This window comes from Aspergillus ochraceoroseus (genome assembly GCF_002846915.1).
Source record: "Aspergillus ochraceoroseus IBT 24754 chromosome Unknown P175scaffold_2, whole genome shotgun sequence".
Classification (NCBI taxonomy): domain Eukaryota; kingdom Fungi; phylum Ascomycota; class Eurotiomycetes; order Eurotiales; family Aspergillaceae; genus Aspergillus; species Aspergillus ochraceoroseus.
The window spans coordinates 1,794,234-1,818,165 of record NW_024468477.1 but is presented as its reverse complement, the minus strand read 5'-3'; the positions used below and the strand labels follow the sequence as shown (position 1 = coordinate 1,818,165).

Below are 23,932 nucleotides of genomic sequence, written 5' to 3'. Positions count from 1 at the left end.
GAAACTGCATCTACAGTAATACCAGTGAGAAGCCATACCTACCCAGCAATAATGCGAAACTCATATCTGGATTTAGCGTTGGCTATAATCATGCCAGGCCTCCAACTACCCGGTACTTTAGAAGTAGTCAACAAGATCCGGAAACGATTCATTTAGGTAGTGACCCTTACAAGCTACGTTGGTATTGACCATGGGAAGGGGATGTCATACTTAGATTGAGATTGGGAGGTGAGGATTTCAAATAAAATACAGCTACAGAAAAGAGTAAAACGCATAAAGCTCCAAAACAATTCGCTATAATGTAACTATAGATACACGGACAATCCACGACCTCCAAAACAAAAGCATTCAACAGTTCAGCGAGTAAACGCGACCATTGAATACAGATGAAAACACAAGTCTATCCTAATTATTAACTCATTTGTCAATTTACGCGGAAGTATCCCGAGCATGGACCTTGTCGGTGACCAGCCAAGAGAAGGTCTCTTTCAACAAGCTGAGGAACTGGTCAGCGCTGAGGGAGTCGAAATATTGGGTTAGACTGCTGCTGCCATCAGGAGTAGAGACGCTAGCGGTGCTGCTGGAGGTAGGGGCAGCAGAGCTGGAAGTGGGATCCTGGGCCTGGGTCTGAGCAGAAGGAGTGGAGGTGATGGTGACCGAGGTAGTGGTGGTTGTGGTCGCGGCAGCAGTAGAAGTGTAAGCATCAGCAGTAGAGATGGAAGCAGCAGCAGTGGAGGTGGAATAAGCAGCAGCAGTGGAGGTGGAATAAGCAGCGGCAGAGGTGGAAGCAGCAGCAGGGGTGGAAGCAGCGGCAGAGGTGGAAGCAGCAGAGGTGGCTGCCGCACTGGAAGTAGTGGAGGAGCTACCGGAGGAGCTGCCGGACCACAGAGCAGGGCCGGGGATGGTATAAGAGGACAGGCTCTGGTAGATGTTGACGAGGATACCGGGGTCGGTGTTGGTGTAGAGCTTGGTACCGAGGGTGCCAGATGGGCTGGCGCTACCGCCACCGGTGACCTTCAGGTTGATACATTGAGGGTAGTTCTGGGCACCGTTCTCGTTGCCAGCAGAATGCAGGGCGATGATCTCGTGACGGAGGACGTAGTTACCGGCGACAATGCTGCTGGGGATGGTCACGGACCAGCTGTTGTTGTTGGAAATCATCTGGTCGGAGGCCCAAGTTCCAGGGACGGAGCTGTCGCTAACGAGACCGCCCTCGTTGATCTTGAAGAACTCCAGAGTAGTCTTGTCGACCTTAGCGCAATCACCATTACAGTTGGCGAGGTAGGTAATAACGGGACCGTGGTGACTCTCAGGCCATTCAGTCCATTGCAGCTCAACATCGCCGCCGGCAGCAACTGTGGCCTCGATAGCGCCAGGCTTAGCGCTCTTGTGGCAGATAATATCAGCGTTGGAGTATTCAGAGCCATCGACGAAGCCCAAGTCGGTAGCGGTTGTGGACCATCCAATGGTCTCGGGAGGAGAACTCTCGTAAGGGTACTGGGTGACAAGGTATCCTCCATAGTAGGTACCGTCAACAACAGCACCAGTCACGTAGCCGTGGCCAGCAACAAGTGCGGCAGAGCCGAGGACAACACCAGCAATCCTAGAGATAGACATTTTTGAGGTTTGTAGAGATTTGGATTAACGCACAGCGTTATATTTTTTTTCCCTGAGTGAATGAATTGAGGAGTTTGAAAAAGAGTGGACTTCAATCAATGAAGCTAGAGAAGAGAATGAATGGTTCTGAGACCTAAGAAAAGAATGCAAGGCTGATGGAGAGGAAGAGGGAAAAAAATTTCGTCCATCATCTCCAACCTGGCAACTTTATATACTGCCACTTCATATCCTTCAAGCTCTATCAATCTCCCAAGCTCGGATCAGCCATAAAGGATCCATCCCTATACCCACAAATGAGAAGTTCCTTGACAGTAGACCAGCCGCATGTAAATTGCCTTGTCGCCTAGGCTCTTACTACCGGTATTGTTCATCAATGGGCTGGGAACCACGTTGATAGGTCGAGGCGAGTGCAAGAGTCTGAAGTAAATGAAATACAAGCACTCGGCCCAAGTGTGAGACGCCGACATATGCTGGGCCCCTGGCGCAAGGCATCCCAGTGGGAGCATATACTATTCTGGAGTTAGCACCGCTCAATAAGACGAAGTCAGTGCAGGGGTGCCAAGGGTCCCATAGTCCCTTGGGCGGTTATCTGTGACAGTCCGAGTTTCAACTTAGGTAGAGCTGTTCTTCCCTACCAAGTTCAGAGATTATTAAACGCTGTCTAGATTTGCGTTTCCTGCAGGATTTACTGACGGCATAGCATAGATGCCACCATTCCTGAGAGCTTGGTCTGCACGGAAGCTGCTGTCTGGGAGGAAGTGTTAGGATGATGGAAGTTGTTGGTGGAGGAGGAACCTTGGAAGTAAAATTGCTCAGTCCAATAATTCAGTGTCTCTGCCACGTGCCGGGTGTTTCATCCACCAACCACTTCCGATATTGTCATCAATTTTTACAATTTATTAACCTCCTCTCTTACGGACTACGGAGTATCTACAATTCTACATCAAGCCCTTACGGATACTCCACTTCCAGAAAATCCGGTTAAATTGCAGGAAGCCCAGCAATAATGCAAGGCGGGGATGGGATCCGCTTATACATACCTAGGAATATCTAACTATACATGGTTCTCAAACGCAGCTATTAATAATGATGGCATTGATCAGCCGGTGGTTGGTGTTTCGATCTACGTTTGTTCCTTCTTGATTTTGATTTTTTCCCCTGATTCAAAGCCCTTTACTGTCTCGAGTCGCAAGGTCTCATCATATCTAGAAAATGATTCATGCGGGTACGGATGAAGCTAACGCAGTTGGGTATTTCTAGTGATTCTAGGAAGCGCCGTCGTCCGACATAGAACAAGTCATTTAATTGACCCTTACCTGTTAGTCGATGAGGGGAATCTAATTCCGGAGTACGGAGTAGGTAGACTCTTAATAAAGTCGGCGCCAACACAGGTGGGACTGTGATTGATGTTGCAGCTCGAACCTTGTTTACTACTACATACACCCGTACCTGAATTGGAGGCATTTCATATTGATTGTGACAAGTCAGGAAGCTGAGCCTTCTGAGCACCGACATATGTATCGTCGCTTTGGTGTTTCTACGGACTAGTTGAATGGAGGCAGACTGGTATCATACTGAAACACCCGGGTCAAAGCGCTGTGCCGAGCCATCGACTCAATTATGTCTCGTATAAGATATTATATCATACAAGGTAAGAGTCCGAGTCGCCCAATATTCGACACAATAGTTGAATAGGGGCGCAGATCTATGAGGTAGGTGGTACAGTCGCCCTTACTTCAACTATGCTCTCTGTCTTTTCCTCATCACGAAATTACCGCGAACGCTCGCCTGTCTCTACCTCGAATGCTTCCACAAACGCTGAATCGGTCCAAATCCACTGAATCCCAGTATCTTCGGCTAGACCCTTTCATAGTTTTCATGGCATGCTGGAGGAACGCTCTAATCTGCTATTGGGCCCAAATTCCCCCAGGGGAAATGAATGTCAACCAGCCCATCATGATCTGGAGGGGTGATAAATGTAAGTTATCCAAGGTATATTATACTATAGCAGTCTGCCGCCCAATTGAGCAACCTATGTAGCAACAGCAAGACCAACGCAAGACGTTGATATGAAGTAGCCAGAGACTTTACCGGGTAGTTAATATTGGTAACTTGGAAGGTTGTATGAATGTACAGCACAGTCTAGTACTACTCCGTAGGTAGTACTACCTAGTGTATCTATTAGATCTCTGGATGTACCCTAAGTACATGCGCCTCGCACATATTCGCTTAATGCTTCAGGGGCGGATTACTGGACAGTGGGATGCACAATTTGTTAAATATGAAGGTCTTGACTGAGAATTTGCGCCTCCGAGGCTGGGATTTGCTGGTCACCCAAACCTTTCATGCTTTACCTAAGGACGGCTAGTTTCCTATGTACGAGCATAGACGCCAGATGAGTGGATTCGAGCCAAAGAAAACCCTTGGTCGCATTGGAACAAGAATGGTCCACTCTCGTATGACAGTTGGAGGAATGTAGATCCCGAGCAGCGGCCAGATTACGGTGAAGGCCCAAGGGATTGGAGACCCAATTATCATCGAAACTTGGAATGATTGCGAAAGGGGCGATCTAAGAGGCTCTTCACTTGTTCGGTATGCGCTGAAGCCCTGAGCTTTATCGAAGAGTATGACTATGACAGAATAAGCTGTGGACGATCCCGGATTTCCCAATACCACACGGTGCAGAATCACGATCCTGCAGTCGGATTGAATCCTGATCGGCCAAAGCACAAGTATCTACTGTGTACCCTGAAGTGACGATCAGGGACGGCAAGACTCGTGGTTTGAGGTGGTCCATGATTCGTTGTAGAAGAGGATATCCTGGCATGGACTCGCGGAAGGTGTCACCAAAGGGTGATAGGGAACCGAAGTATGCAGGAGAGATGCATAATGATGAGATTCCTTTAACTATCTTGCTTACCTAGATACTGAATATAGATAGTTTAGGTAGGAGTCTTCCAGGTTTCTTCCAACTCCAGGTAGGGACAAAAATGCGATGGACTGAGAATAACCAATCAAAATCCAGCAACCTAACTAGAGAGACCCTCCCAATTAGGCCTAGCGTGTTCTCACCGCGTTCTTCTTGCTTTCCCGTCATATTTGTTCTATTCCTCAGGGGAAAAAGCGAGAGAGAAGAGAAGAGAAGAAGAAGAAGAAGAGTAGAAATTGAGAAGATAGAACTGACAGTATCATCATTCTCTAATTCACCGAGTCTTGTTTTTTTCATATCCATTGGACTCCCTCTACTACTAGGAGGTACTTCTTAAATTTCTGCGCCTGGAATTATTCGCCGCCCTACGTTTTCCTTTTCCTCCCTTTTCCAAATTCCACCCTCTCTCTGCCGCGCCTCTGTTCTCCGCCATTACCATTACCAGACTCCCCTCCCCAACAAACAGCTCACTCCTTCCCCAGACACCACGAGAAACATCTCCTCTCCTCCTCCTCCTCCCCCCCCCCCCGTTATTATCGTCGATCCGGCGACCCGTCGACTCTGGACGCCTCATGGTAGTAGTCGAAGGCCATTGTTACTGTTTACCGTTTGATACCGACTCAGTGCGCCCGTGAAAATCGTCTCCTGACCAATCTGATTACCTCGACGGGTTTCGTTTCGTTTCTCCCCCCCCCCCCCTCACCACCCTCTCCTCCCAGGTAACCGAACCGGTCGGCATCTTTTATCGTGGAGATTCACTTCTTGAAATTCGGGAGTTGGTCGAACGGCTCTTGAGGGAGTTGTTGCTGGCCTGTCTCCCTTGGTCCTTCGTGCTTCCGCCAGAGAGTCATGAGGATGGGACCAACCTCATCTCCTACATTTTCTGCCCTGGACCCGATCGTCGTGGACGACGACATGGTGAACCCTTATCAAGATACCGATATGGACTTTTTGGACTCCACGAGGCTGCAGTTATCGTCTGAAAATGCTGGTCAAGACTTCGATGATCTGTTCACCCGGGCCGCATCATCCCGTACTGTCACAGAATCAGAACCCTCGTGTCTCTCGCCCTCGGAGTTGTCCCTGAAGCGCTCGTATCAGGGACAAGACACCTTACGACGCCCCGAGGTGTTAGCCTCCGATTCCCCAGCGGAATCCTCAGATAACTCTAGCCCGAGCTCAAGTTCTGAATCGCCTCGAAACCATCTTCGGGACTCATCCGTCGCCTCCTCTGCCTCTGCTGTTCACAGCGAAAATACAGTTATCCCTTTTGGATATACCTCCGATGATTGGATGAACCCCGAATTTGGACATGTGAAGGAAGAGTCTCTATTTGGCTTTGACCCTTCACTGCCGAACATGGAAAGCGCCTATCCCGCAGACACCGACCTCGAATCGAGTAACAAGGCCATGGATGCTGCCTTTGACTTTGAAAGTGCTGCCAGCAGTCCGAGCCCTCTAATGGCCGCTTCGACCCCGCTGCCACAGCCAAGGGCCCAGAAAAGTTCGAGGCCGCAGTTGCGGGGCGCGCACGGCTCTATGAAACGAAAATCTGCTTCCCCGGTGAGTTGCAGGGCAGGCCCTTCGCTTGATAATTTGACCCCATTTTACTGACTACCCGAAAAGCGAATCTCCCAAACCGCAGCTCCGTTCTTCTCCCATAACCCCAAGGATGCTCCTTCCCCATTCTCGGTCGCCAAAATGCCTACTCAAGTGAAGTCCCCTTTGAGTCCATGGGGTGGGCAATCCCCGTCGGCCTTCCTCGAAGAAAGTTTTGGTGGTATCAACATGAACGGCGGTTCTCCTCTAAACTCTAACCTGAACCTCAGACCCAATGGCCTTCCTTTTAATATCAACTTCGCGCTTTCTCCTGTCCCGAGTCACATCGAACCGGAATCATCCAAACGTCACATTTTAACCGTTCACCCCACCTCCCTCAAATCGCGTGTGGAAACCCAGATCCCTATTAGGTTGACGCTATATCCGTTACCTCCTGGAGTGAAAAAGTTACGTTTGCCCAGCCACACCATTTCGAAACCTAAATTTCTCGCTCCACCGGCTACGGAACGTTCCCCCGACACGGCCGAACTGTATACCAGTCTCTTCTGCACAAGTGCAATGCAGGACCAGGAAAAGCTACAAAAAGCTTTCGCGAAGGCGAGAGGGGGGGGCCGATACCGCTCTCCTAGCGCTTCCCCACATGCTCAGGATGAGTCGCAGGAAGACGAAAAACCTTTGGACGGCGCAGAAGTGAAGATCTGCACTGGTTGCATACAGCGGGAGCGGAAGCGCGCATTTCGAAAGAAACAGCGGAAGCCGGAAGAGGATGAGTTGTTTCAAAAGGATGAAGACAAGCGTGTGATCGTCTTTAATACCAACGAGATCAAGGATTGGACCGAGCCGTCCAAAACCGCGACTCCTGGACAGAGTGAAGCACAGGTGCCTGTTCTTCCCGCAGGGGCAATGCAGGTGGAGCTACCGATGCGGATCGCCTGCTATTGTAGGCACCAGAATGAGAAACTTGGGTTCCAGTATGTATACCCCTGAATTGACTAGCGTAGACCCTCCTGGAGATATCACTAACGGCATACCCCCTCGGCTTGTAGGGTCATATTCACTGTCAAGGATTACAAGGACAATGTGATCGCCCAAGCAATTACAAACTCCATTATGATTACAGATGATCACAAAACCCACGTACCCCCCGCTCCTCCTGCCCCTGGCCCCTCTCCGTCTTTACCTGATGGTACCGAACTTCCGGGTGTTGGTGTATTCCCATCAGGTCCGAGTCTTGATACTGGGAAAATGGCCGGCTCACCACAACAGTCGATCCAGTCACCCTCAGCAACCGACTTGCAAGGCCTACAGCAAAGATTCAATTCACAATACCAGCACCCCTCCAGCTCTTCTGCCAATTCGGTGACTGTCTCATCAACCTCACAGACTTCGCGCAGCCTGTCGCGACAGGCGTCCCCAAACGACTTCCAAGGTCCCACCAGCAAACGACGAAAGCATAGTAACTCGGGCAGACTGCCTTCGGAGCTAACCATGACCAAACTGGAGCCTGGACAGCCATCTGCTGGGGCCACCAACGGCGAAGCTCCGTTCCCTGGTGGCCGGGGCTTTACGTCGCCAGCCGAGAGACCTTTTGTGACCTCGTCCGCCATGGCCGGTCAGTTTACGAAGGGTCCGCCAACTCCCACTAGCGGGGATTCCAATCCATTCTTCACAAGTTTGCAGCAACAGAACTTGGATCATTTTATTCAGCAGCAATTAATGTCTGCGCCTAACTCGGCACAGCCCAGTCGCCCCGGAACACCAGGTGGATCTGCCAGGAACAGCCTCCAAGAGCAGAATATAAGCCTTTCTATTGGCCCTCAGCCGACAACACCGATGTGGCCGCCTCTCACTAATGCAGGAAACCGGCTACCGTCGGTGATCCACAAACTAGTTCCCGCTGAGGGCTCTATCACTGGCGGAACAGAGGTCACTCTCTTGGGCAGTGGCTTTTACCCTGGCATGGAGGTTGTCTTTGGCGACACCCTCGCTACAACGACGACCTTCTGGGGCGACAAGTGTCTGAACTGTTTAACTCCGCCAGCCATCCAACCTGGGTTGGTGGCTGTGGTTTTCAAGCACGAGCACCCCACTTTTAATTCCCTACAGCAGGCCCAGCCATTGGTACCGAAGCAGCGGCAGTATTTTCGATATGTGGACGATCGCGAGCTGCAAATGTACCGTCTGGCCCTTGGGATTCTGGGGCAGAAACTTGGGAGCCAGGCGGATGCGTTCCAAACCGCTCAACAAATCATGGGCAGTGACCTCAAAGGGGCCTTCGGTCTCCAGAAGGACTTTCAAGGGTCTTCTGGCGGCCACCAAAGGCAGGTTCCTGGACTGGAGTCGCAAGGCAAATTGAGTGATATGGACTCAAGGATGTTAACTTACCTGGAATTTATCGACCTGGACGATAACCCACGACCGCCGAGGTATAATACTCGTTCCGTCACCGGCCAGACCCTCCTTCACTTTGCATCTTCTCTAGGTTTGACACGATTTGTGGCCGGGCTTCTTGCTCGAGGTGCGAATCCCGATGTGCAAGATAGCACCGGAAACACGCCGATGCACCATGCTGCTTTGAATGGTCATGCCCACATTGTCCACAGGCTCCGTCTTGCAGGAGCAAGTCCCAATGCCCGGAGCATCCGGGGCTTTACTCCAGCGGACCTTGCCACTACACTCTCTGCTCACCAGGCAGCCTTGGTTCCCGCACGTCACTACCGCTCGCGCAGCGTTGGGTCATTGACCTCCTCCCGACGCCGGCATAGCAGCTCCGCGTCGCTTCACTCCATGTGGGAGTCTTCCTCAGCATCGGGCTCTTTCGACCACGCTGTAGATGATTCGGACGACAGCGAGGATGACCAGGATGAACTGGTTTATACCGTGTCACGCAGATCCAGCATCCACCACGATGCACCCGCACCGCTTGCGACACCCGAGCCAACTGCGCCGGCGGACGACACACGCCCGTTTTCCCCTCCTGTCGCTCTCGTCGCCTGGCGAAACCAACTCCAAGCTCAAATCAATCAATTCCAGCAGAGTGTCGCGAATGCATTCCCTAATCTCCCCAACCTCCCAGCCTTGCCGCCTATGCCGGCTTTGCCAGATTACCAAGCACATCCCATGATGCGTCGCATTACCAACCTCGTTCCACACCGCCCAGCATCCTCCCGTGGTAACAAGGATGGCTGGTGGGATATGCTAACAGGAAATTTAGCCCCCAACACTACCGAACTTCCTTCTTACGAGGAGCTATATCCACATCAGGAAAACGAGGAGGCGAGACGGGTCAAGAAATCCAGCATGCTGCAAGCTGCGGCTGAGGCGGTTGTTGACCACCATTTTGAGGCACAGGCCAGCTCTTCTAGAGCCGTGTCTACTCGGGAGAGCGAAGACCTCAAGGACATCCGAATCGGTCGAAACGCCATCTCTCGTGAGCAACAAAAGCATCTTCGAGAGCAACAGGCGCGCCGAATGAAAGGTCTCGCTAGTGATCGGAATCTGTATTTCATTTGGGTAAGTACCGGTATGGTTTAGTTGTTTTAGGTTTATTGCTAACCAAGTCCAGATTCCTCTCTTGCTTCTGGTGATTTTTGCATGGGTTCGAAGCTACATTCCAGGGATATCGCAGGAGTTCTCTAATGTCTACGAGTTGGTTAAAACCCGTTATGCGCAGCGCGCGTTGGATATCGGCACTTAGCCCCATTTGCATCTGATCTTGTTTGACTTGCTTTTCAGCTGGGGCGTTGTGCGTCTTCGGAAGTGGCTATACACACAAGGCATGTGTCTTTCGTTTGTTCGGAATTTTCTCTTGCGTATAATGACGGCATACGACCATTTATTCACACATCTATTCTACCTTCAATTTCTGTCCCCTGTTTCTTTTTTCTTTTCTTTTTTTTTTTTTCCCGAGGAGGGTTATGTGTTTCCGGGATACTTGTACAGAGAGAGCTTCCCTGTGCGTGCTTCAGCGGGTTTCTCCCTCTTTCTTTATGAACGCAACCATGCGTAGGGGACATTTCGATTGAGATTGAGAGGGCGGTCATTGTACATAATGCCACGATATTTTTTTTTTTTTTTTAGATAGAGCTTTAGGAATAGTTGATGTGCCTTTTAATATTATTATCTATCGAGTGCTTTGGTGTAGTTTTTTTCTCAGTAGTTTTTTACCTTTGATGATGGAAGTCCCCTGCCAAGAGACAACGCGGAGAAGGCGGTCGTCGTCCACCAAACAGTTCGCCCATACGATCGTCACTGGGGACTTTGACTCTTCCTCTTCCTCTTCCTCCCCCTTTCACAGCACATCAGAATAGACAATTCTATTCCAGACTGCTGTAGAGGCATGCTCTCAAGGAGCAGCCAGTTCCCCCCTGAATAGTGCCCGGGAATGATGGACCCTTCACCCCAGGCTGGCTCAAACAGTGTCACCGGTAATCCACCCGACCCCATACAACACAGGACACCTTTTGCTCACAGCTAGATTGTCTCTTCTCTCTAGTTGAATATACTGATCCCTCGGGGCTCTTTTCGTCCGTCCAGCCTGCCATCGCAAACAAACTACCGCTCAAGAATCTCCACTGGAAATCTCCCACCCGCCCCGTTCGATCTATCGAGTCGCTCCGCATCGGGTTCATCCCCGCCAAACAGGATGCAGACGAGCGCAAATCCTCCAGCGACACCGCTCGAGGCGCCGTAACGCATCGTCGCCACCAAATCCCAGGCTTGCGGCAAACCCCATACCTTAAGATCTACATCCTCCGGTGCGACGATAATGACACCTACAAGAACACAGCGCGCAAGGCACTCCGGGATTGGATCAAGTCACATGGCTCGTCGTCAACATCTAACACTGCTGCTACTACTACTACCACGGCTATCAGTAGCCAGGAGAAGCACGACGCGTTCGAGTGGCTCATTCTGCATGTAGTCCAGGACGGAGATGGGACGGAGAAGGCAGCACCGACTTCGAAATGGGGTCGCACAACCACAACGGTGCTGGAGAAGGTAAAGGCAGATTTTAACGGATCTTCGAAGTCTGCTGTGGATCGGGTTGCGCAGCTGCGGCTTCCGAAGCCGGAGAGTCCCCCCCAGAGACCTTCTCCTGATATGGCGGATCAGATTGAGGATTTTGTGGAGAAGATGAAAAATGGGATTTTGGCATCGTTCGATCTCCGTGTGGCTCAGTACGAGGAGGATATCAAGGAAAAGGATTCTCAGCGGAGTTTGCCGGGTTGGAACTTCTGCACGTTCTTCATACTCAAGGAGGGTCTCGCGAGGGGCTTTGAGAATGTTGGACTCTTTGAAGACGCGCTGCTAGGGTATGACGAGCTGGCTGTGGGACTGGATACCGCTATTCACGAGCAGTTGGAGGGCTCTAGTGAACAGCATGGGAATGCTTTCTTAATGCACAGTCGGGACTGGCAGGAGAAGGCTAAAGCTGCACTTGATACTCCGGTAGAACCGACGCAAACGGAGGGTGGGGATGGAGAGCTGGTCCCAGTCCCGGAAATTGATGCAGTGGACTTCCCCATAGACCCGGCACGGAAGTCCTACCGGGAGATGATTCTGGCCAGCAATATATCCATTTTTGATTTCCGAACCTATGTCTTCTCTCGACAGCTAACCCTGCTCCTCAGGGCTTCAAGGGCACCCTCGCTGGCTGGGGACGAGACAGAAACAAGCCGGAGGTTGGCTAAGAGTGACAAGAAACCGGAAGACTTGATGCTGCTCGGCGAAGTCTGTGAGCGGGCGACTGAGTTCATCGGTCTCGCCGCGCGAACGCTTAGATCTGACTTGGAAATCGGTCTGGTTAAGGAGGACAATGCTGCAAAGTCGGAGATTATCAGCAATCTTGTGTCATCTTGGGCGTATGCCGCTGCATCCCAGATTCTAGCCCAAACCTTTACCCCAGCTCTGACGCTGCCCGAGTCTTCTTTACATGCTGGGGAAGCCGGCGCAGATACAAAACCACAGGACATCCCGAAACGCACAAGTTCGCTTATTACCACGCCTACATCTCGACAATCTCGTCCAATGACTTCGGAGATGATATCCACCGACGGCCTCTCTTCTGTTCATGCGCGACCCGGCTACGAAGGGCCGAAACTTACCCCTAAAACGGGCTCTGAGCAGCTGGCTTCCGGGAGAGGTGAATTGCTATTGATGGCCCGAAGACTCCTTGAAGAAATTGCTGGTCGATGCGGATGGCAGGAAAAGTGGTCGGATATGGGTCTTCTCTTCGACGATAGGAACTCGGATTCAGGAAACATGGCCGAAGTTTCTCTTGATGATGAGGCCCCACGGCCAACACAAGAGCCGGAAGCCCGCCATTCTCTCCGCGGTATCGACTTGCCTGCTCTCAAGGCTGCTCTTGCTTCCAGGAAGTCTTTCCGTTCACATTATGAGGAGCTTACGGATCGAATGTTCCGACACCATATCGCAGCCAACCGCATATATTCGACGCAGATGGCCCTGGCTGATATGGCTCTTTTACGATTCCGGCAGAGTGATTACGGTGCTGCAGCTTCGTATTTCCATCAGATTGCTCCATTCTACGGCAACAAGCACTGGAGTGTTCTCGAAGGAGTAATGCTCGAAATGTACGCACGGTGCCTTAAGGAATTGGAACGGACCGAGGAGTATGTACGGATGATGCTCCGCCTGCTGGCAAAGTACGCTGCGCATACGCAGTCTCAGTTATCAAGCCGCCAGAAAACCATTGATGCATCTTCGATCTTTGCTGAAGAGGCGCTAGTCTCTGAGTATGTTGAGGAGTTATTCCAGGCTTCAAGTGCGTTGCAGAAGGAGGTTTCTGCTTCTTTGACCGATTTCTTTGCCGACCTACACGTGAAGCCCGCGATTCTTCATTATAAAGACAGGGATGGATTCCAGCTACAGCTCTATCTACGATTCCTTCTAGGAAAGCGAATTGATATCGATTCGATCAAAATTCGACTTGTTAGCGATAGCTCCCAAAGTAGCGAGCATTGGATTGAAGCACTAACCAAAACGACTGTCAAGTCTTCGTCAACCAAAATTTTGGTCGATTCATCGGTATGTATCACTTTTCTTTGATTTTTCTTTTATCGGGCTATCTAACAAACTTGATAGACAATGCTTCATGGGAAATATTTTGTTGATCGTGTGGAAATGCGAGCAGGCAACATCCTTTTCACTTTAAGCGTTGGAAAACATCTAACTCTACCAGTTGGATTCAGGGAATCTGTCGACGCAGAAGAAGGGGACACCCGGTCATACATCTACTGCTACCCGCCCCCGGAGGGCCTACAGGCAAAGATCGAATCGCCTCGCCTAGTCAACCTGGAGGGCATGCGCACGCTAGAGCTGGAACTCAACAGCGGTTGGAACGACATCAGGGCGGGCACTCTCCGCGTGCGGCCGGCCACGGCCGGGCTTCGACTCCGGATTGCAGAAGCAGAGGTGGTAGAGGGTGAGGTCAAGATCCAAGCAAACGGGGAGACCGGGAATATTGAATTCAACCAGCTAGGGCGCAACTCGCGTGTTCGGTTCCGGGTTCCGTACACGGTCGAGGAGCACCCACCGACGCTGTCTGCAAGGGCAGAAGTTACTTATGAGACGGATCAAGGACAGTTCGCTTACTCCTCGGCGCATACCATTGTCTCGGCGCTTCCGATCAGTGTCAATGTGCAGGATGTCTTTAAACAGAATGTACTCTTCTCTCGATTCACCATCAGTCCAGCTACGATGATCCCGCTTTGGCTGTCGAAATGCAGTATCCCCAGCTCCGATGTCTACCAGGTACAGTCGAACGTCGGGGAGAAAGTCGCGATGCGCGTATTTCCCAAGCAGCCCGCCTCACTGCTCTACAAGATTCAACCGCGCGAAGACAGCATCGTTTCTCCGGGATCGAGACGTTCTCTCCGCCTTAGTGTTGATTTTACGTGCATCGACGACGAGTGTTTGGATACAGTGGAGAAGACGTTCAAAGCAAGCATCTCGGCCAGTGAATATGCACAGTATACCACCTTACTGACTTCGCATATTGTCGATGCCTTCCGCACGCAGCTATCGACATCGGAGATGGAAGTCATTGGACTTGTTCGCGAGATCGAACTCTTGTCCTATGCAGCTGTTCGGTGGGAGAACCTGCTGAGCGCATTAATGGAGCCCATGGATGGATTAAGAACCTGGCTCAAGGAGTGGCATAGCGTAAGGATTTTTGTTTTTTTTTTTTTTTTTTGTTTTTTTTTTTTCTTTTCCCGCTCCTTTCTCTATGTATTTGAAGTCAGAGGATTAAACATGCAGAATAGGACCATCCGATTCTCACGCTTCCTAAAGAGCCCTCCCAGGCACAGCGCCACATGATCATCATCCCTGTGGACATTCCCGAGATCCAGGTAGTCCACACCGCTGAACTACGGCTCACTAATCTGCCAGAGGCGCAACCCAGACACGCCGCGGTGGGTCAAACCATCACCGCTGAACTCCGCCTCTCCCACACGCGCCGCTGGTGCTCACCCGATCAGCGCGATCAAGCCGGAGGACCGCTCGAATTCTCGTACGAGCTACACGCCAATCCCGAACTATGGATGGTGGGCGGTCGACGGCGCGGGAACTTTACGGCCAGCGAAGGCGAAAGCAAAACATTTGCTATCATGTTACTACCACAGAAGGCTGGGCATTTACTTCTTCCGGGACTAGAGATCCGAAGTTTTGTATCCCCGGGTACCAGTACGCAGTCGCCGTCGCCGTCGACCACGATCGCGGCCACGGTGGCGGGGGTCCCAGCGGTGACAACACCAGGGTCAGCGCCCGTTCAGCGCCGGCCGATTGCGTGCGAGGTCGACTACCGGAATCATGGCGAGACCATACAGGTATTACCAGATCTTCGCAGCACGACGGTAAGTCTCAGTCTATCGACGGGAGGACACGGGGGGGCGTGGTTAATTGATTCGGAACGACGTGTATAAAAACCATTCTTGGATTCGAAAATATATATAATAATAATGGATGAATATATTGATCCATCATAGGTATTGGTATTTCAGTTACCAGTTTCCCTTCACCTAGATATGAGGTTGGGTTCCCCAATAGGCCACGGGCAAACCCCCCGCCACAACAGACCCAACAAATCTCAACAGAATCCCAGACCCCCCAACAGAATTACCTCGAGAGATAAAAACACAACAGAGTCACGCCATGTTGAAAGGCATCTTCCGATAATTCTTAACTAATTAGTTTACCTAGGGAAAATCCACTTGTGATTCTTGAAACTCAAATCTATAGAAGAAGGGAAAATATGCCGTTGGCATTCTGGATCACATGTAAATCTCAGATACACAGATACAGTACAGATACAGTACAGATACAGTATAGATACAGTACAGATACAGTACAGATACAGTACAGTATTAGTATACAATTGTACTCTGGACGTATTTGCAATACTCTCTCTCTCTAAACAGGGAGAAGTGGCAAGTGGCTGTGGTCCAGACAAAACCTCTACCATGTACCTTAAAGTTACTCTTGAACTTACTCTATAGTAAAAAAAGGTTGATAATGAGGCGATTGAGTTGAAGGTGTAGCCACTTTCGTGATTGACTTGATGTATCTTCTATCTGTATACTGTACTCGATTTACACACATGAAACCACATAATAGTTATAGTTATCGCTATTGGATTAGTACTCTGAGATTGAAAAAAAAAAAAAACTATATGTACAGATAAATAAACCTCTCATCCAAGACTGTTGAGGAACGAACCAATTTTCTGACATTCTGTCTGTTTGGATCAATCTAATTGGCCAGAGGAGGCGGTGAGGTCTGGTCTCTGTATTGTACTTGAAATTGAAAGGTATAGTATTTTATTCACATGGCTTTCTTTTCTACTCCGTATCGGCGTATATACATACATATATCAATCATTCTTGCTGGTAGAACGACAGCTTCTTAACCAATCATCTCGATTCCTTCTTAATTTCAGCTAATACAACAATTACCACCCCAATACACGCCTTTCTGGCAAATTCGGCAGCCAGGGTTTTTCTTCACTTCCGCTCCTCCTCCTCCCTTCCTCTTCCTCTTCATCCTCCCTTTCTCTCCCCCCCCCTTGGACTTATTCTTTCCACAACAAGGACAGGAGTCAATCCTGAAGATCAGGATCTCAGTCAGATTCTGTGTACCCTGAAACCTTAATCAATCCATTGGTAAGTGCTCTTGCAGCCGTTCAGCGTGTGATTCGGACCTTTTGTCCCTGGGTCTCTCTCGAGTAGTTCTCTCGCAGAGTCGCTAACCCCTTCCTCTCCAGCAGTTGTTACCGTTGTCAGACTTTCCCATCATGTCGTCCACGGCAATCCCCAAGCGGGTTGCGCTTCACCGCAACCCCGGAACAGATAGCTCTGTTCCCAGTTCTGTCGCTGTCTCGCCTCTGGGCACTCCTCGCCAATCGCCCTCCTCAACCTCGCTGTCGTCCATGTCGGACGACGCGGAGAATAACGGAAAGATGCTGGACACCTATGGCAACGAATTCAAGATTCCCGATTTCACCATCAAGCAGATCCGCGATGCCATTCCTGCCCATTGCTTCGAGCGCTCTGCCGCCACCGGCTTGTACTATGTCTTCCGGGACGCTGCCATCTTGGCCGCCGTTTTCTACCTCTTTCACAACTATGTGACACCCGAGACCGTGCCTTCGTTCCCTGCTCGCGTCGCCCTGTGGGCTCTGTATACCGTCGTCCAGGGTTTGGTCGCTACCGGAATCTGGGTTCTGGCCCACGAGTGCGGTCACCAAGCTTTCTCTACCTCCAAGGTTCTGAACGATACCGTTGGCTGGATCTGTCACTCTGCCCTGCTAGTCCCGTATTTCTCCTGGAAGATCTCTCACGGCAAGCACCACAAGGCCACCGGTAACATTGCCCGCGACATGGTCTTTGTGCCCAAGACTCGCGACCAGTATGCTTCTCGTATCTCTAAGACCATCTATGAGCTGCACGAGTTGATGGAGGAAACCCCCATTGCCACTGCCTGTCATCTGGTTCTCCAGCAGCTGTTTGGCTGGCCCATGTACCTTTTAACCAACGTCACAGGCCACAACAACCACGAACGCCAGCCCGAGGGTCGTGGAAAAGGAAAGCGCAACGGTTACTTTGGCGGCGTCAACCATTTCAACCCTAACAGCCCTCTGTACGAGGCTAAGGATGCTAAGCTCATCATTCTCAGCGACCTGGGTCTGGCCATTGTCCTTTCCATTCTCTACCTCATTGGCTCCAAGTACGGCTGGATGAACCTCCTCGTGTGGTACGGCATTCCTTACGTCTGGGTGAACCACTGGCTGGGTAAGTTCCAAATCTTCAATCAGATATTCTCACCGGGATTGAAAACTAACTTGTTTCTAGTTGCTATCACTTACCTGCAGCACACTGACCCCACTCTCCCTCACTACCAACCCGAGTACTGGAACTTTGCCCGCGGTGCCGCTGCCACTATCGACCGTGATTTTGGCTTTGTTGGCCGCCACATCTTGCACGGCATCATTGAAACCCATGTCCTCCACCACTACGTTAGCACCATCCCCTTCTACCATGCCGATGAGGCCAGCGAGGCCATCCAAAAGGTGATGGGCACCCACTACCGCACCGAGGCGCACACCGGATGGACCGGCTTCTTCAAGGCCATGTGGACCAGCTCCCGGGTGTGCCACTGGGTCGAGCCTTCCGAGGGAACCAAGGGCGAGAACGCCGGTGTTCTCTTCTATCGCAACACCAATGGCATCGGAATCCCCCCCGTCAAGCTCTCGAAATAGAGTACACCATGTCTGTTTTACACATCAGTACATAGAACGCTTGAGAGCCTTTTTTTCTTTTCTTTCTTTTTTTCTCTAAATCTCTCCCCCCTTTTTTTTAATATTTCTCTCATCTCTTGCGCTTTTTAAACCTTCTCGATGATTTATTCTCCTCTCCCGTGGTGTGCTCTCGCAGGAACGAAACGGCCACGATATACTTCCCCGTCATAGATCAGAGAGCAGCTGCGAGTTGCATGTTCCCATGTTTTTTTTTTTTTTTTGAGTGCAAGGCGTACAACGGAGACGTGGGAGAGACGTTACTTTTTGTGTCTGTTCTTGATATAATGGATCACTTCTTTGCCTGATAAAACGATGATGACTGGAGTTGTTTCTGCATCTGTGTGTGCCTATGTCTGGTTTTATGTTATTAGAGAATTTGTTAGTTTATTTCGTTATTACTGTTGTTTTCTGGATTGAGTTTGATATCTTGACTAGACTTCGTATGTAGGTTAGATCTTGCATTATCATGTCTGGGTGATGAAGAGAAGAGAATGCAATAAGAGAGCAATAAAAATAGAGGACAAGAAGAAGAAGAAGAAGAAGAAGAGAAATCAAAGGAAGAATTTAAAAGGGAATAAATAAATAAAATACACAAAAAAGGAGAGTGAAGTTGCGGGGTTAGGCTCACTGGGGCCGAGCATCCGCAGAAAGCCAAAACCCACTTTCTTCTTTCTTATATAAAATAAATAGGTACTATGTAGGAGGAGTACAGAGGAGCTTGATGAATCCATACATATACCTGGGACAAGCACTAGAGTTTTATAAAGATAGTACCTACCTACCTACCTATCTATCTACATACCTATCTAGATAGGGAAAAAAAGTATGATAGTCTAAATAGGTATTGGAACTGGGTTTCCAGAGTGAAAGTTTCTGTATAGCGGTATAGATATATAGTTGTTTTTTTTTTTTTTTTTTTTTTTTTTTATTTATTATTATATGGATTCTCTCTTAGGTAGTATATGTTTCATGTTTCATCGTATCATTATCGGTATCATGATCAAGAGTCAAGGAATTGTATAGTAGTACATTCATTATTATTCATTATCATTAGGATCAGTAGCAGCAGTAGCAGCAGTACCGTCATCATCCAAACAATTCCTCAGCCCACCCTTCCAAATCTCAAAGTCCACTTCGTCCGGGATCCCCCCCCCGCGCGGAGACCCTCCAGACCACGGCGAAAAGACTAGCTTCATGGTTCGTCGAACTGGTCGTTCGATCATCTGGGGCGGTGGCGGGATGGAGTGAAGGTGAGAAGAAGAGTTCGCTGTCGTTGTGGATGGAGCGTTGTTCGAGGGCGGTGATAGTGCGGCGTTCCCCCCTCCCCGCCCCCCCCCGGGATGGACTGCTTCGCTTTCAGGCAGGGCCGGACTAGCGGGCCAGTCTTCCTTCTTGAGGGCAATTCGACAGGCGATCTGCGTCGACCAGACGAGACCCAGGGTAGGTGTCTTGGCTGTTGATCTCTGAAAGCCCAGAGACGGAGTGGAACAGATGAAAGGCTCCGGGGAGTCCCCCCATCCGGTGAAGAAGCGCTGCTGGTGCTGCAGGCTGAGAATCCCATTGCGCACTGGGTTGCCCACCAAGTATGACCCGTCAAATGGCTGCTGCGGGTCGTCCTGCGTGGGCTGGGGCGATGATGACGAGGATGGAAAGACAGGGTTAAAGGGTGGAATGGCCAGCGTGCTCTGGGATAGCTCGAGATGGGCCCGGTCTGGTGGACGCACTTGCGGGAACGGCGGCGGCGGCGACGCGGCGCCTGACTCTCGTGGTGGTTGGGTCGCAGGTGAGGATGAAGGCGTCCCGTCCACGACGCGAGCAAAAAGCGAGGGGCCTTCTTCTCTGTCGAACCGATCGGAGACTTGGTTGGCAACTACGATGGCGAGATTCTCGGTGACGGCAAGATTCCGTAACATGTGCCCCAGCTTCGCCAGCTCTCCGGACCGCGTCGACAAGCCCGAAAGATTATGAGCGGTATGCTCTGCTCGATAGTTGGACGTAATCGAGTCCATCACCACAAGCCCGACATTATACCGCTTAATCGCAACCGGTAGCTGATAGTTGAGAATATGGTCCTGGCTCTCGAGGTCCATCGCATTGATAGAGAGAATCCTCTCCAGGGACGGAGCACGATCACGCTCCAGACCCGCCAGATAAGGATGAGACTCAATGAGCTGAGACAACCGCGTCGTAGCCAACGGCGCTTCCGTCGAAATATATACGGCGCTCTTTCCCGCGCCGCGGGGTGCCGGAAGCTGCACGGCCAAAAGCAAGCTGAGGAGGAACTGCGTCTTGCCACTCCCGCTACGAGCGATCCATCAGTCACCATCAACCTAATCCCAGGCATACCAAACCACAGCATCGGCAGGTTTTTTTTTTTTTTTTTTTTTTTTTTTTTTTAAATCAGTATGCAAGATATACCTCTCACCGGTTACTTCCGTCACATATCCAACCGGGATTCCTCCATTCAGCAAGGCATCCAATGCGGGATCGAGGGTGCTGATGGCACACCATTGCGAGAGATCAAGCTTATTCCGTGGGCCGGGGATCAATGGGGTGTCGAAATTGAGGGTCGAACTGGGTTCGCTGGGTTCGTCTTGCTCCGCAACAGGGCTCTCTTCGAATCCGACATCGTGATGTAAAGCTTTGATGACATGGTGGGACAATCGACGGACGTCTGCCGGAGGAACGTGAGCGCGTTTCGCGATTTCGAGGGTATCGAGGGAGATCAAGTCGACGGTGTTAATATTGCTTCTCTCGAGTGGGGGGAGGATGTGGGAGTATGATTTTATGGCAAACTCTGGTAGGATGGATAAAAGATCCATGAAGAGGGAGGGACAAGCGAATGAAGAGAGGAGGAGGAGAAGAAGAAGAAGAAGAAGAAGACGAAAAAGAGAGCAGAATTGAAATCCAAAATAGCTCCCAGGGTGAGATTCTGTGGGGTCCCGATATAGACCAATCAGAATGTCTCGATCGGGTATACAAATTCCAATTCAATATTATATATTAGGTATATAAATCTGCCACGGTCATAATTTACTCTCTCGTGCCACAGTCATCGGGTTCCCTTTCCAAATTCGCTCCCGCCAGAACTGTCGAACTGCCCCCCAGTACCGTTTCTCATCTTCGACAATCAGTGCGCAGTGCGGACTCTGGTGGAAGGCGACTCTTTCTACCGGGTATCCACGGACTTTCGCATCGTCCAGATGCGCCTGCACCTCCTCCCAACGGATGGTCTCGTCCGCTTTGGAAAACAGATACAGTCGGGGCACGCGGGCGGAAATCACCGCGCTATCATTCAGTTGCTTCTGCATCGCCCCAATGGAGCTTGTTATCCCCAGATTCTGAAGTCCGGTTATCACCCCAACCGTCGGGAAGAGAAAAGCCCTGCCCAATAGCTGGAGGAGAAGCGCATCGGAAGGGAGGGAGTAAACACTAGCTTGATAGTTGCGCATAAATGTCGTGTCTCCTGGACAACTATCAAAGATAATCCCTTGGAGAGGCAGTCGGGGGATGCCGCTGCGATGCTCAGGATCCCGCATGGAGAGAAGTAATTGAATCGCAATGTTGCATCCGCCGTGAGAGAAGATGTGTAGCAGCACTCCGCTCGGGTCTTTCGCATCCTCGCGAGTATCCACCCCCACGATGCGGCGGATTGCTTGACGAGCTGGCTCTAAGCGAGTCCGGATCATGCGAGACGGACGCACTGTGATATCGATGATGTTGGTGGTGATGAGCAGGATGGCAGCGTGAGGAAAAGTCTGTCGATGATAGCCAACATATTTGCTGATTCGGCGAGGAGTCGCACCTCCGAGCCAGGTACAGAGCACAATAAGCGCCGGGCCGCCGCCATCGGGCACAACGGTATCCTTGGTTTTGGGAGGCTCGTACAGCCAGATGTTCTCGCCCGCGGGCTCTAGCGGGTGCAAGGGGTGCATGTCAGACACAGAACGATCTCTTAGGAGGACGAAAGGATGGAGAAGATGAGAGCAAAGCCAGTCGAAAGCAAAGCGATGGGGGGGTTAACTATGGAGGAAACTTGGAACCCACATTGACATGGCGATTTCAGACCGAGGAACTGGAAGTGATTATTATCGCGTCCCAGAATCAAGACGAACGACTACTTGGTGCATGCACCTAAGCCGGTAAGAACCATGCAGTCCATATGGAGGCTCGGACAATATATGCTTTGCCCCTTGTCTCCTCTCCCTTCCGTTACGAGAGGCAAAGTGAGGACATAACAAAAAAAAGAGAGAGAGAGAGAGAGAGAAGAAGAAAAAAAACCATGGAGTACATTCTAACCCTCCCGTGCTCCACAGGATATCAAACCCGCAGTCACCAACCCACAACCGTGGAGAATCGATCGTAGATGCTACTTCTAGCGTGCCACATTCAACCGGGGTGTATCCGCGACTTGACCGCTACGCTCAGTACGGAGTATATATATATATATATATATATAGATAGATATAGTATATACATATCTGTGTGTGTTGTGGGAAGGGAATCCAACTTGGGAGTAAAAAAGACTTAGATGCTCACCTAAATCACGAACCTTTGCAAGTCTATCGTTATGCAATGAACCATCTTTCTTTTCCTCTCTAGTACCATGCCACCATCAAGTGTCAGGCAAGGAGATATGTTCATTCCTGATAATATGGAGTGGAAGTTGTTATATACCCAACATCTACACAGCTTTATACGGCGGAGTACCATGTAAATTGAGTTGGTGAGCTGTCTATTAGCTTACATAGATTCGATATAAGCCTTTACAAGATTAGTTAGAATCCATGACTTGTTGCTATCTCATTCGTGATGCACGGCCCTCAAAAGGGGAGGATGGGGCCCATAAGGGTTATAGGGAAGGTGGTGTTTATTTGGACCCCTTGCTGGTGCGACTGATGTACGGTAATGTACTTGTACGTACAGTCTCGGGTTTCGCCATCTCGATGATGCCCAGGCGATATTCCCAGCGCCAATTTACGTAGCCAATGGGCGCCACGAGAAAGATGGGATTCGGTGAGCTCAAAGCCTCTGACCTCACGGCTGGGAAGTTAAACCCCGGGGGGTCCCGGGATCCCGGGATTTGAACATAGAAAGGAGATGCATCACTAACAGAGGATCATATTTGAGTCGTCGCTGATCGTGCCAATAAACCGTTAAGCTCCTCCGGCGTCGGGGCGTCAGTACGTAGATTGATTGCTTTCAGGCGAACGGTCGCCAAGGGAAAAGTCGTGATAGCCTGGTGCTTGATGAGACAGCTTCTTTTACGACGCATCACATGGTCAATGAAACGCATCGGATGTCATGCAAAGAATAACGGTGGACTAGGGCATTTGCAGTTAGTGAGCAGAGCTGTGCAGTGCTTCCCAAGTTCCCATTCAATAGTCAGGAAACACAAACTCCACACGGGAAGTGCAGAGGATCGTCCGTCTCCTTGTGTATCGTCGAGGGGCAAAGGAACATGAATGACTCATGGGTTCGGCCGGTTCTCGAGTCTCGATTCTCGATTCAAGGCTCCCGATTAGGTTAGTTACAGATGTAGGTAATTTATTTGCTTCTCTGTTGTCCATTCGGATCAATTGCCATCCCACTGGGCCTGAGTCCCTTGGGATAGCCTGGGGACGGTGGCATTTCGTTCTTTTTGGAGGTACTCTCTGTCTCTCTGGGTTGAGTGATGTATGTAGGGTAGGATGCGGGTAGATCCGATAATGTGGTTGTTGGAAGGTTGAAGGTTCTGAGAAGGGTTATCCTGGACGGTCGGCTAAGAATCTTTCCTATAAGGGAATAGCGGGGTTATGTAGACCCCACTCTGCTCCTTTTGACAGGCATGACCCAATCATGGGGATGCCCTGGTCACACCACAGTGAATTCTGGCTCCTGGGCTCTGGGTCCAATTTTATTTTCTCTCCCTTTGCGTTACAACTGGCTGTTGGGGTGCAGACCGGGTTTTTAGTCTCCTACTGGATTGGGTAAGGATCGGCGAGGGTTTGTGATTCCCTTCGATCGGG

General features: G+C 50.5%; 7 protein-coding genes across 7 annotated transcripts; 3 read left to right on the top strand and 4 right to left on the bottom strand.

Moving 5' to 3' along the window:
* Positions 1–429: 429 nt before the first annotated feature.
* On the bottom strand, positions 430–1,617 carry P175DRAFT_0432863 (lytic polysaccharide monooxygenase auxiliary activity family 9 protein; the record flags this gene model as incomplete). The annotated part of the gene is made up of 1 exon (XM_040893564.1): positions 430–1,617. The coding sequence occupies one exon, from the start codon at positions 1,615–1,617 to the stop codon at positions 430–432; it is 1,188 nt and encodes a 395-aa protein (XP_040754132.1).
* A 3,615-nt stretch (positions 1,618–5,232) lies between these two features.
* Positions 5,233–10,183, top strand: P175DRAFT_0499286 (putative membrane-tethered transcription factor (SPT23)). Its single transcript, XM_040896698.1, has 4 exons — positions 5,233–6,109; positions 6,173–7,077; positions 7,153–9,619; positions 9,672–10,183. Exons 1-4 carry the CDS (start codon positions 5,462–5,464, stop codon positions 9,801–9,803), a joined length of 4,152 nt encoding a protein of 1,383 aa, XP_040754131.1. The 5' UTR covers positions 5,233–5,461; the 3' UTR covers positions 9,804–10,183.
* A 204-nt stretch (positions 10,184–10,387) lies between these two features.
* P175DRAFT_0499285 (putative TMEM1 family protein) lies at positions 10,388–15,093 on the top strand. Its single transcript, XM_040896697.1, has 4 exons — positions 10,388–10,533; positions 10,602–13,156; positions 13,214–14,293; positions 14,395–15,093. Exons 1-4 carry the CDS (start codon positions 10,491–10,493, stop codon positions 15,052–15,054), a joined length of 4,338 nt encoding a protein of 1,445 aa, XP_040754130.1. The 5' UTR covers positions 10,388–10,490; the 3' UTR covers positions 15,055–15,093.
* A 967-nt stretch (positions 15,094–16,060) lies between these two features.
* P175DRAFT_0143971 (oleate delta-12 desaturase odeA) lies at positions 16,061–18,298 on the top strand. The gene is made up of 2 exons (XM_040892424.1): positions 16,061–16,290; positions 16,392–18,298. The coding sequence occupies exon 2, from the start codon at positions 16,422–16,424 to the stop codon at positions 17,883–17,885; it is 1,464 nt and encodes a 487-aa protein (XP_040754129.1). The 5' UTR covers positions 16,061–16,290; positions 16,392–16,421; the 3' UTR covers positions 17,886–18,298.
* Positions 18,299–18,881: 583 nt separating this feature from the next.
* On the bottom strand, positions 18,882–20,225 carry P175DRAFT_0514759 (putative DNA repair protein (Rad57)). The gene has a single exon (XM_040898821.1). The coding sequence runs from the start codon at positions 20,012–20,014 to the stop codon at positions 18,962–18,964; it is 1,053 nt and encodes a 350-aa protein (XP_040754128.1). The 5' UTR covers positions 20,015–20,225; the 3' UTR covers positions 18,882–18,961.
* On the bottom strand, positions 20,135–20,848 carry P175DRAFT_0143917 (uncharacterized protein). Its single transcript, XM_040892423.1, has one exon. The coding sequence runs from the start codon at positions 20,744–20,746 to the stop codon at positions 20,255–20,257; it is 492 nt and encodes a 163-aa protein (XP_040754127.1). The 5' UTR covers positions 20,747–20,848; the 3' UTR covers positions 20,135–20,254.
* A 102-nt stretch (positions 20,849–20,950) lies between these two features.
* P175DRAFT_0491163 (TMEM53 family protein) lies at positions 20,951–21,859 on the bottom strand (the record flags this gene model as incomplete). The annotated part of the gene is made up of 1 exon (XM_040895826.1): positions 20,951–21,859. One exon carries the CDS (start codon positions 21,857–21,859, stop codon positions 20,951–20,953), a length of 909 nt encoding a protein of 302 aa, XP_040754126.1.
* Positions 21,860–23,932: the final 2,073 nt, after the last annotated feature.

Bases quoted from the DNA above. Each gene is read 5' to 3' on its own strand.
- P175DRAFT_0499286 (XM_040896698.1), top strand. From the start codon at position 5,462: ATGGTGAACCCTTATCAAGATACCGATATGGACTTTTTGGACTCCACG. The intron at 7,078-7,152 runs GTATGTATACCC...CTCGGCTTGTAG, and splicing joins AATGAGAAACTTGGGTTCCA to GGTCATATTCACTGTCAAGG. The intron at 9,620-9,671 runs GTAAGTACCGGT...AACCAAGTCCAG, and splicing joins GGAATCTGTATTTCATTTGG to ATTCCTCTCTTGCTTCTGGT.
- P175DRAFT_0499285 (XM_040896697.1), top strand. From the start codon at position 10,491: ATGATGGACCCTTCACCCCAGGCTGGCTCAAACAGTGTCACCG. The intron at 13,157-13,213 runs GTATGTATCACT...CAAACTTGATAG, and splicing joins AAATTTTGGTCGATTCATCG to ACAATGCTTCATGGGAAATA. The intron at 14,294-14,394 runs GTAAGGATTTTT...CATGCAGAATAG, and splicing joins GGCTCAAGGAGTGGCATAGC to GACCATCCGATTCTCACGCT.
- P175DRAFT_0143971 (XM_040892424.1), top strand. From the start codon at position 16,422: ATGTCGTCCACGGCAATCCCCAAGCGGGTTGCGCTTCACCGCAACCCC.
- P175DRAFT_0143917 (XM_040892423.1), bottom strand. From the start codon at position 20,746: ATGGATCTTTTATCCATCCTACCAGAGTTTGCCATAAAATCATACTCC.
- P175DRAFT_0514759 (XM_040898821.1), bottom strand. From the start codon at position 20,014: ATGGACCTCGAGAGCCAGGACCATATTCTCAACTATCAGCTACCGGTT.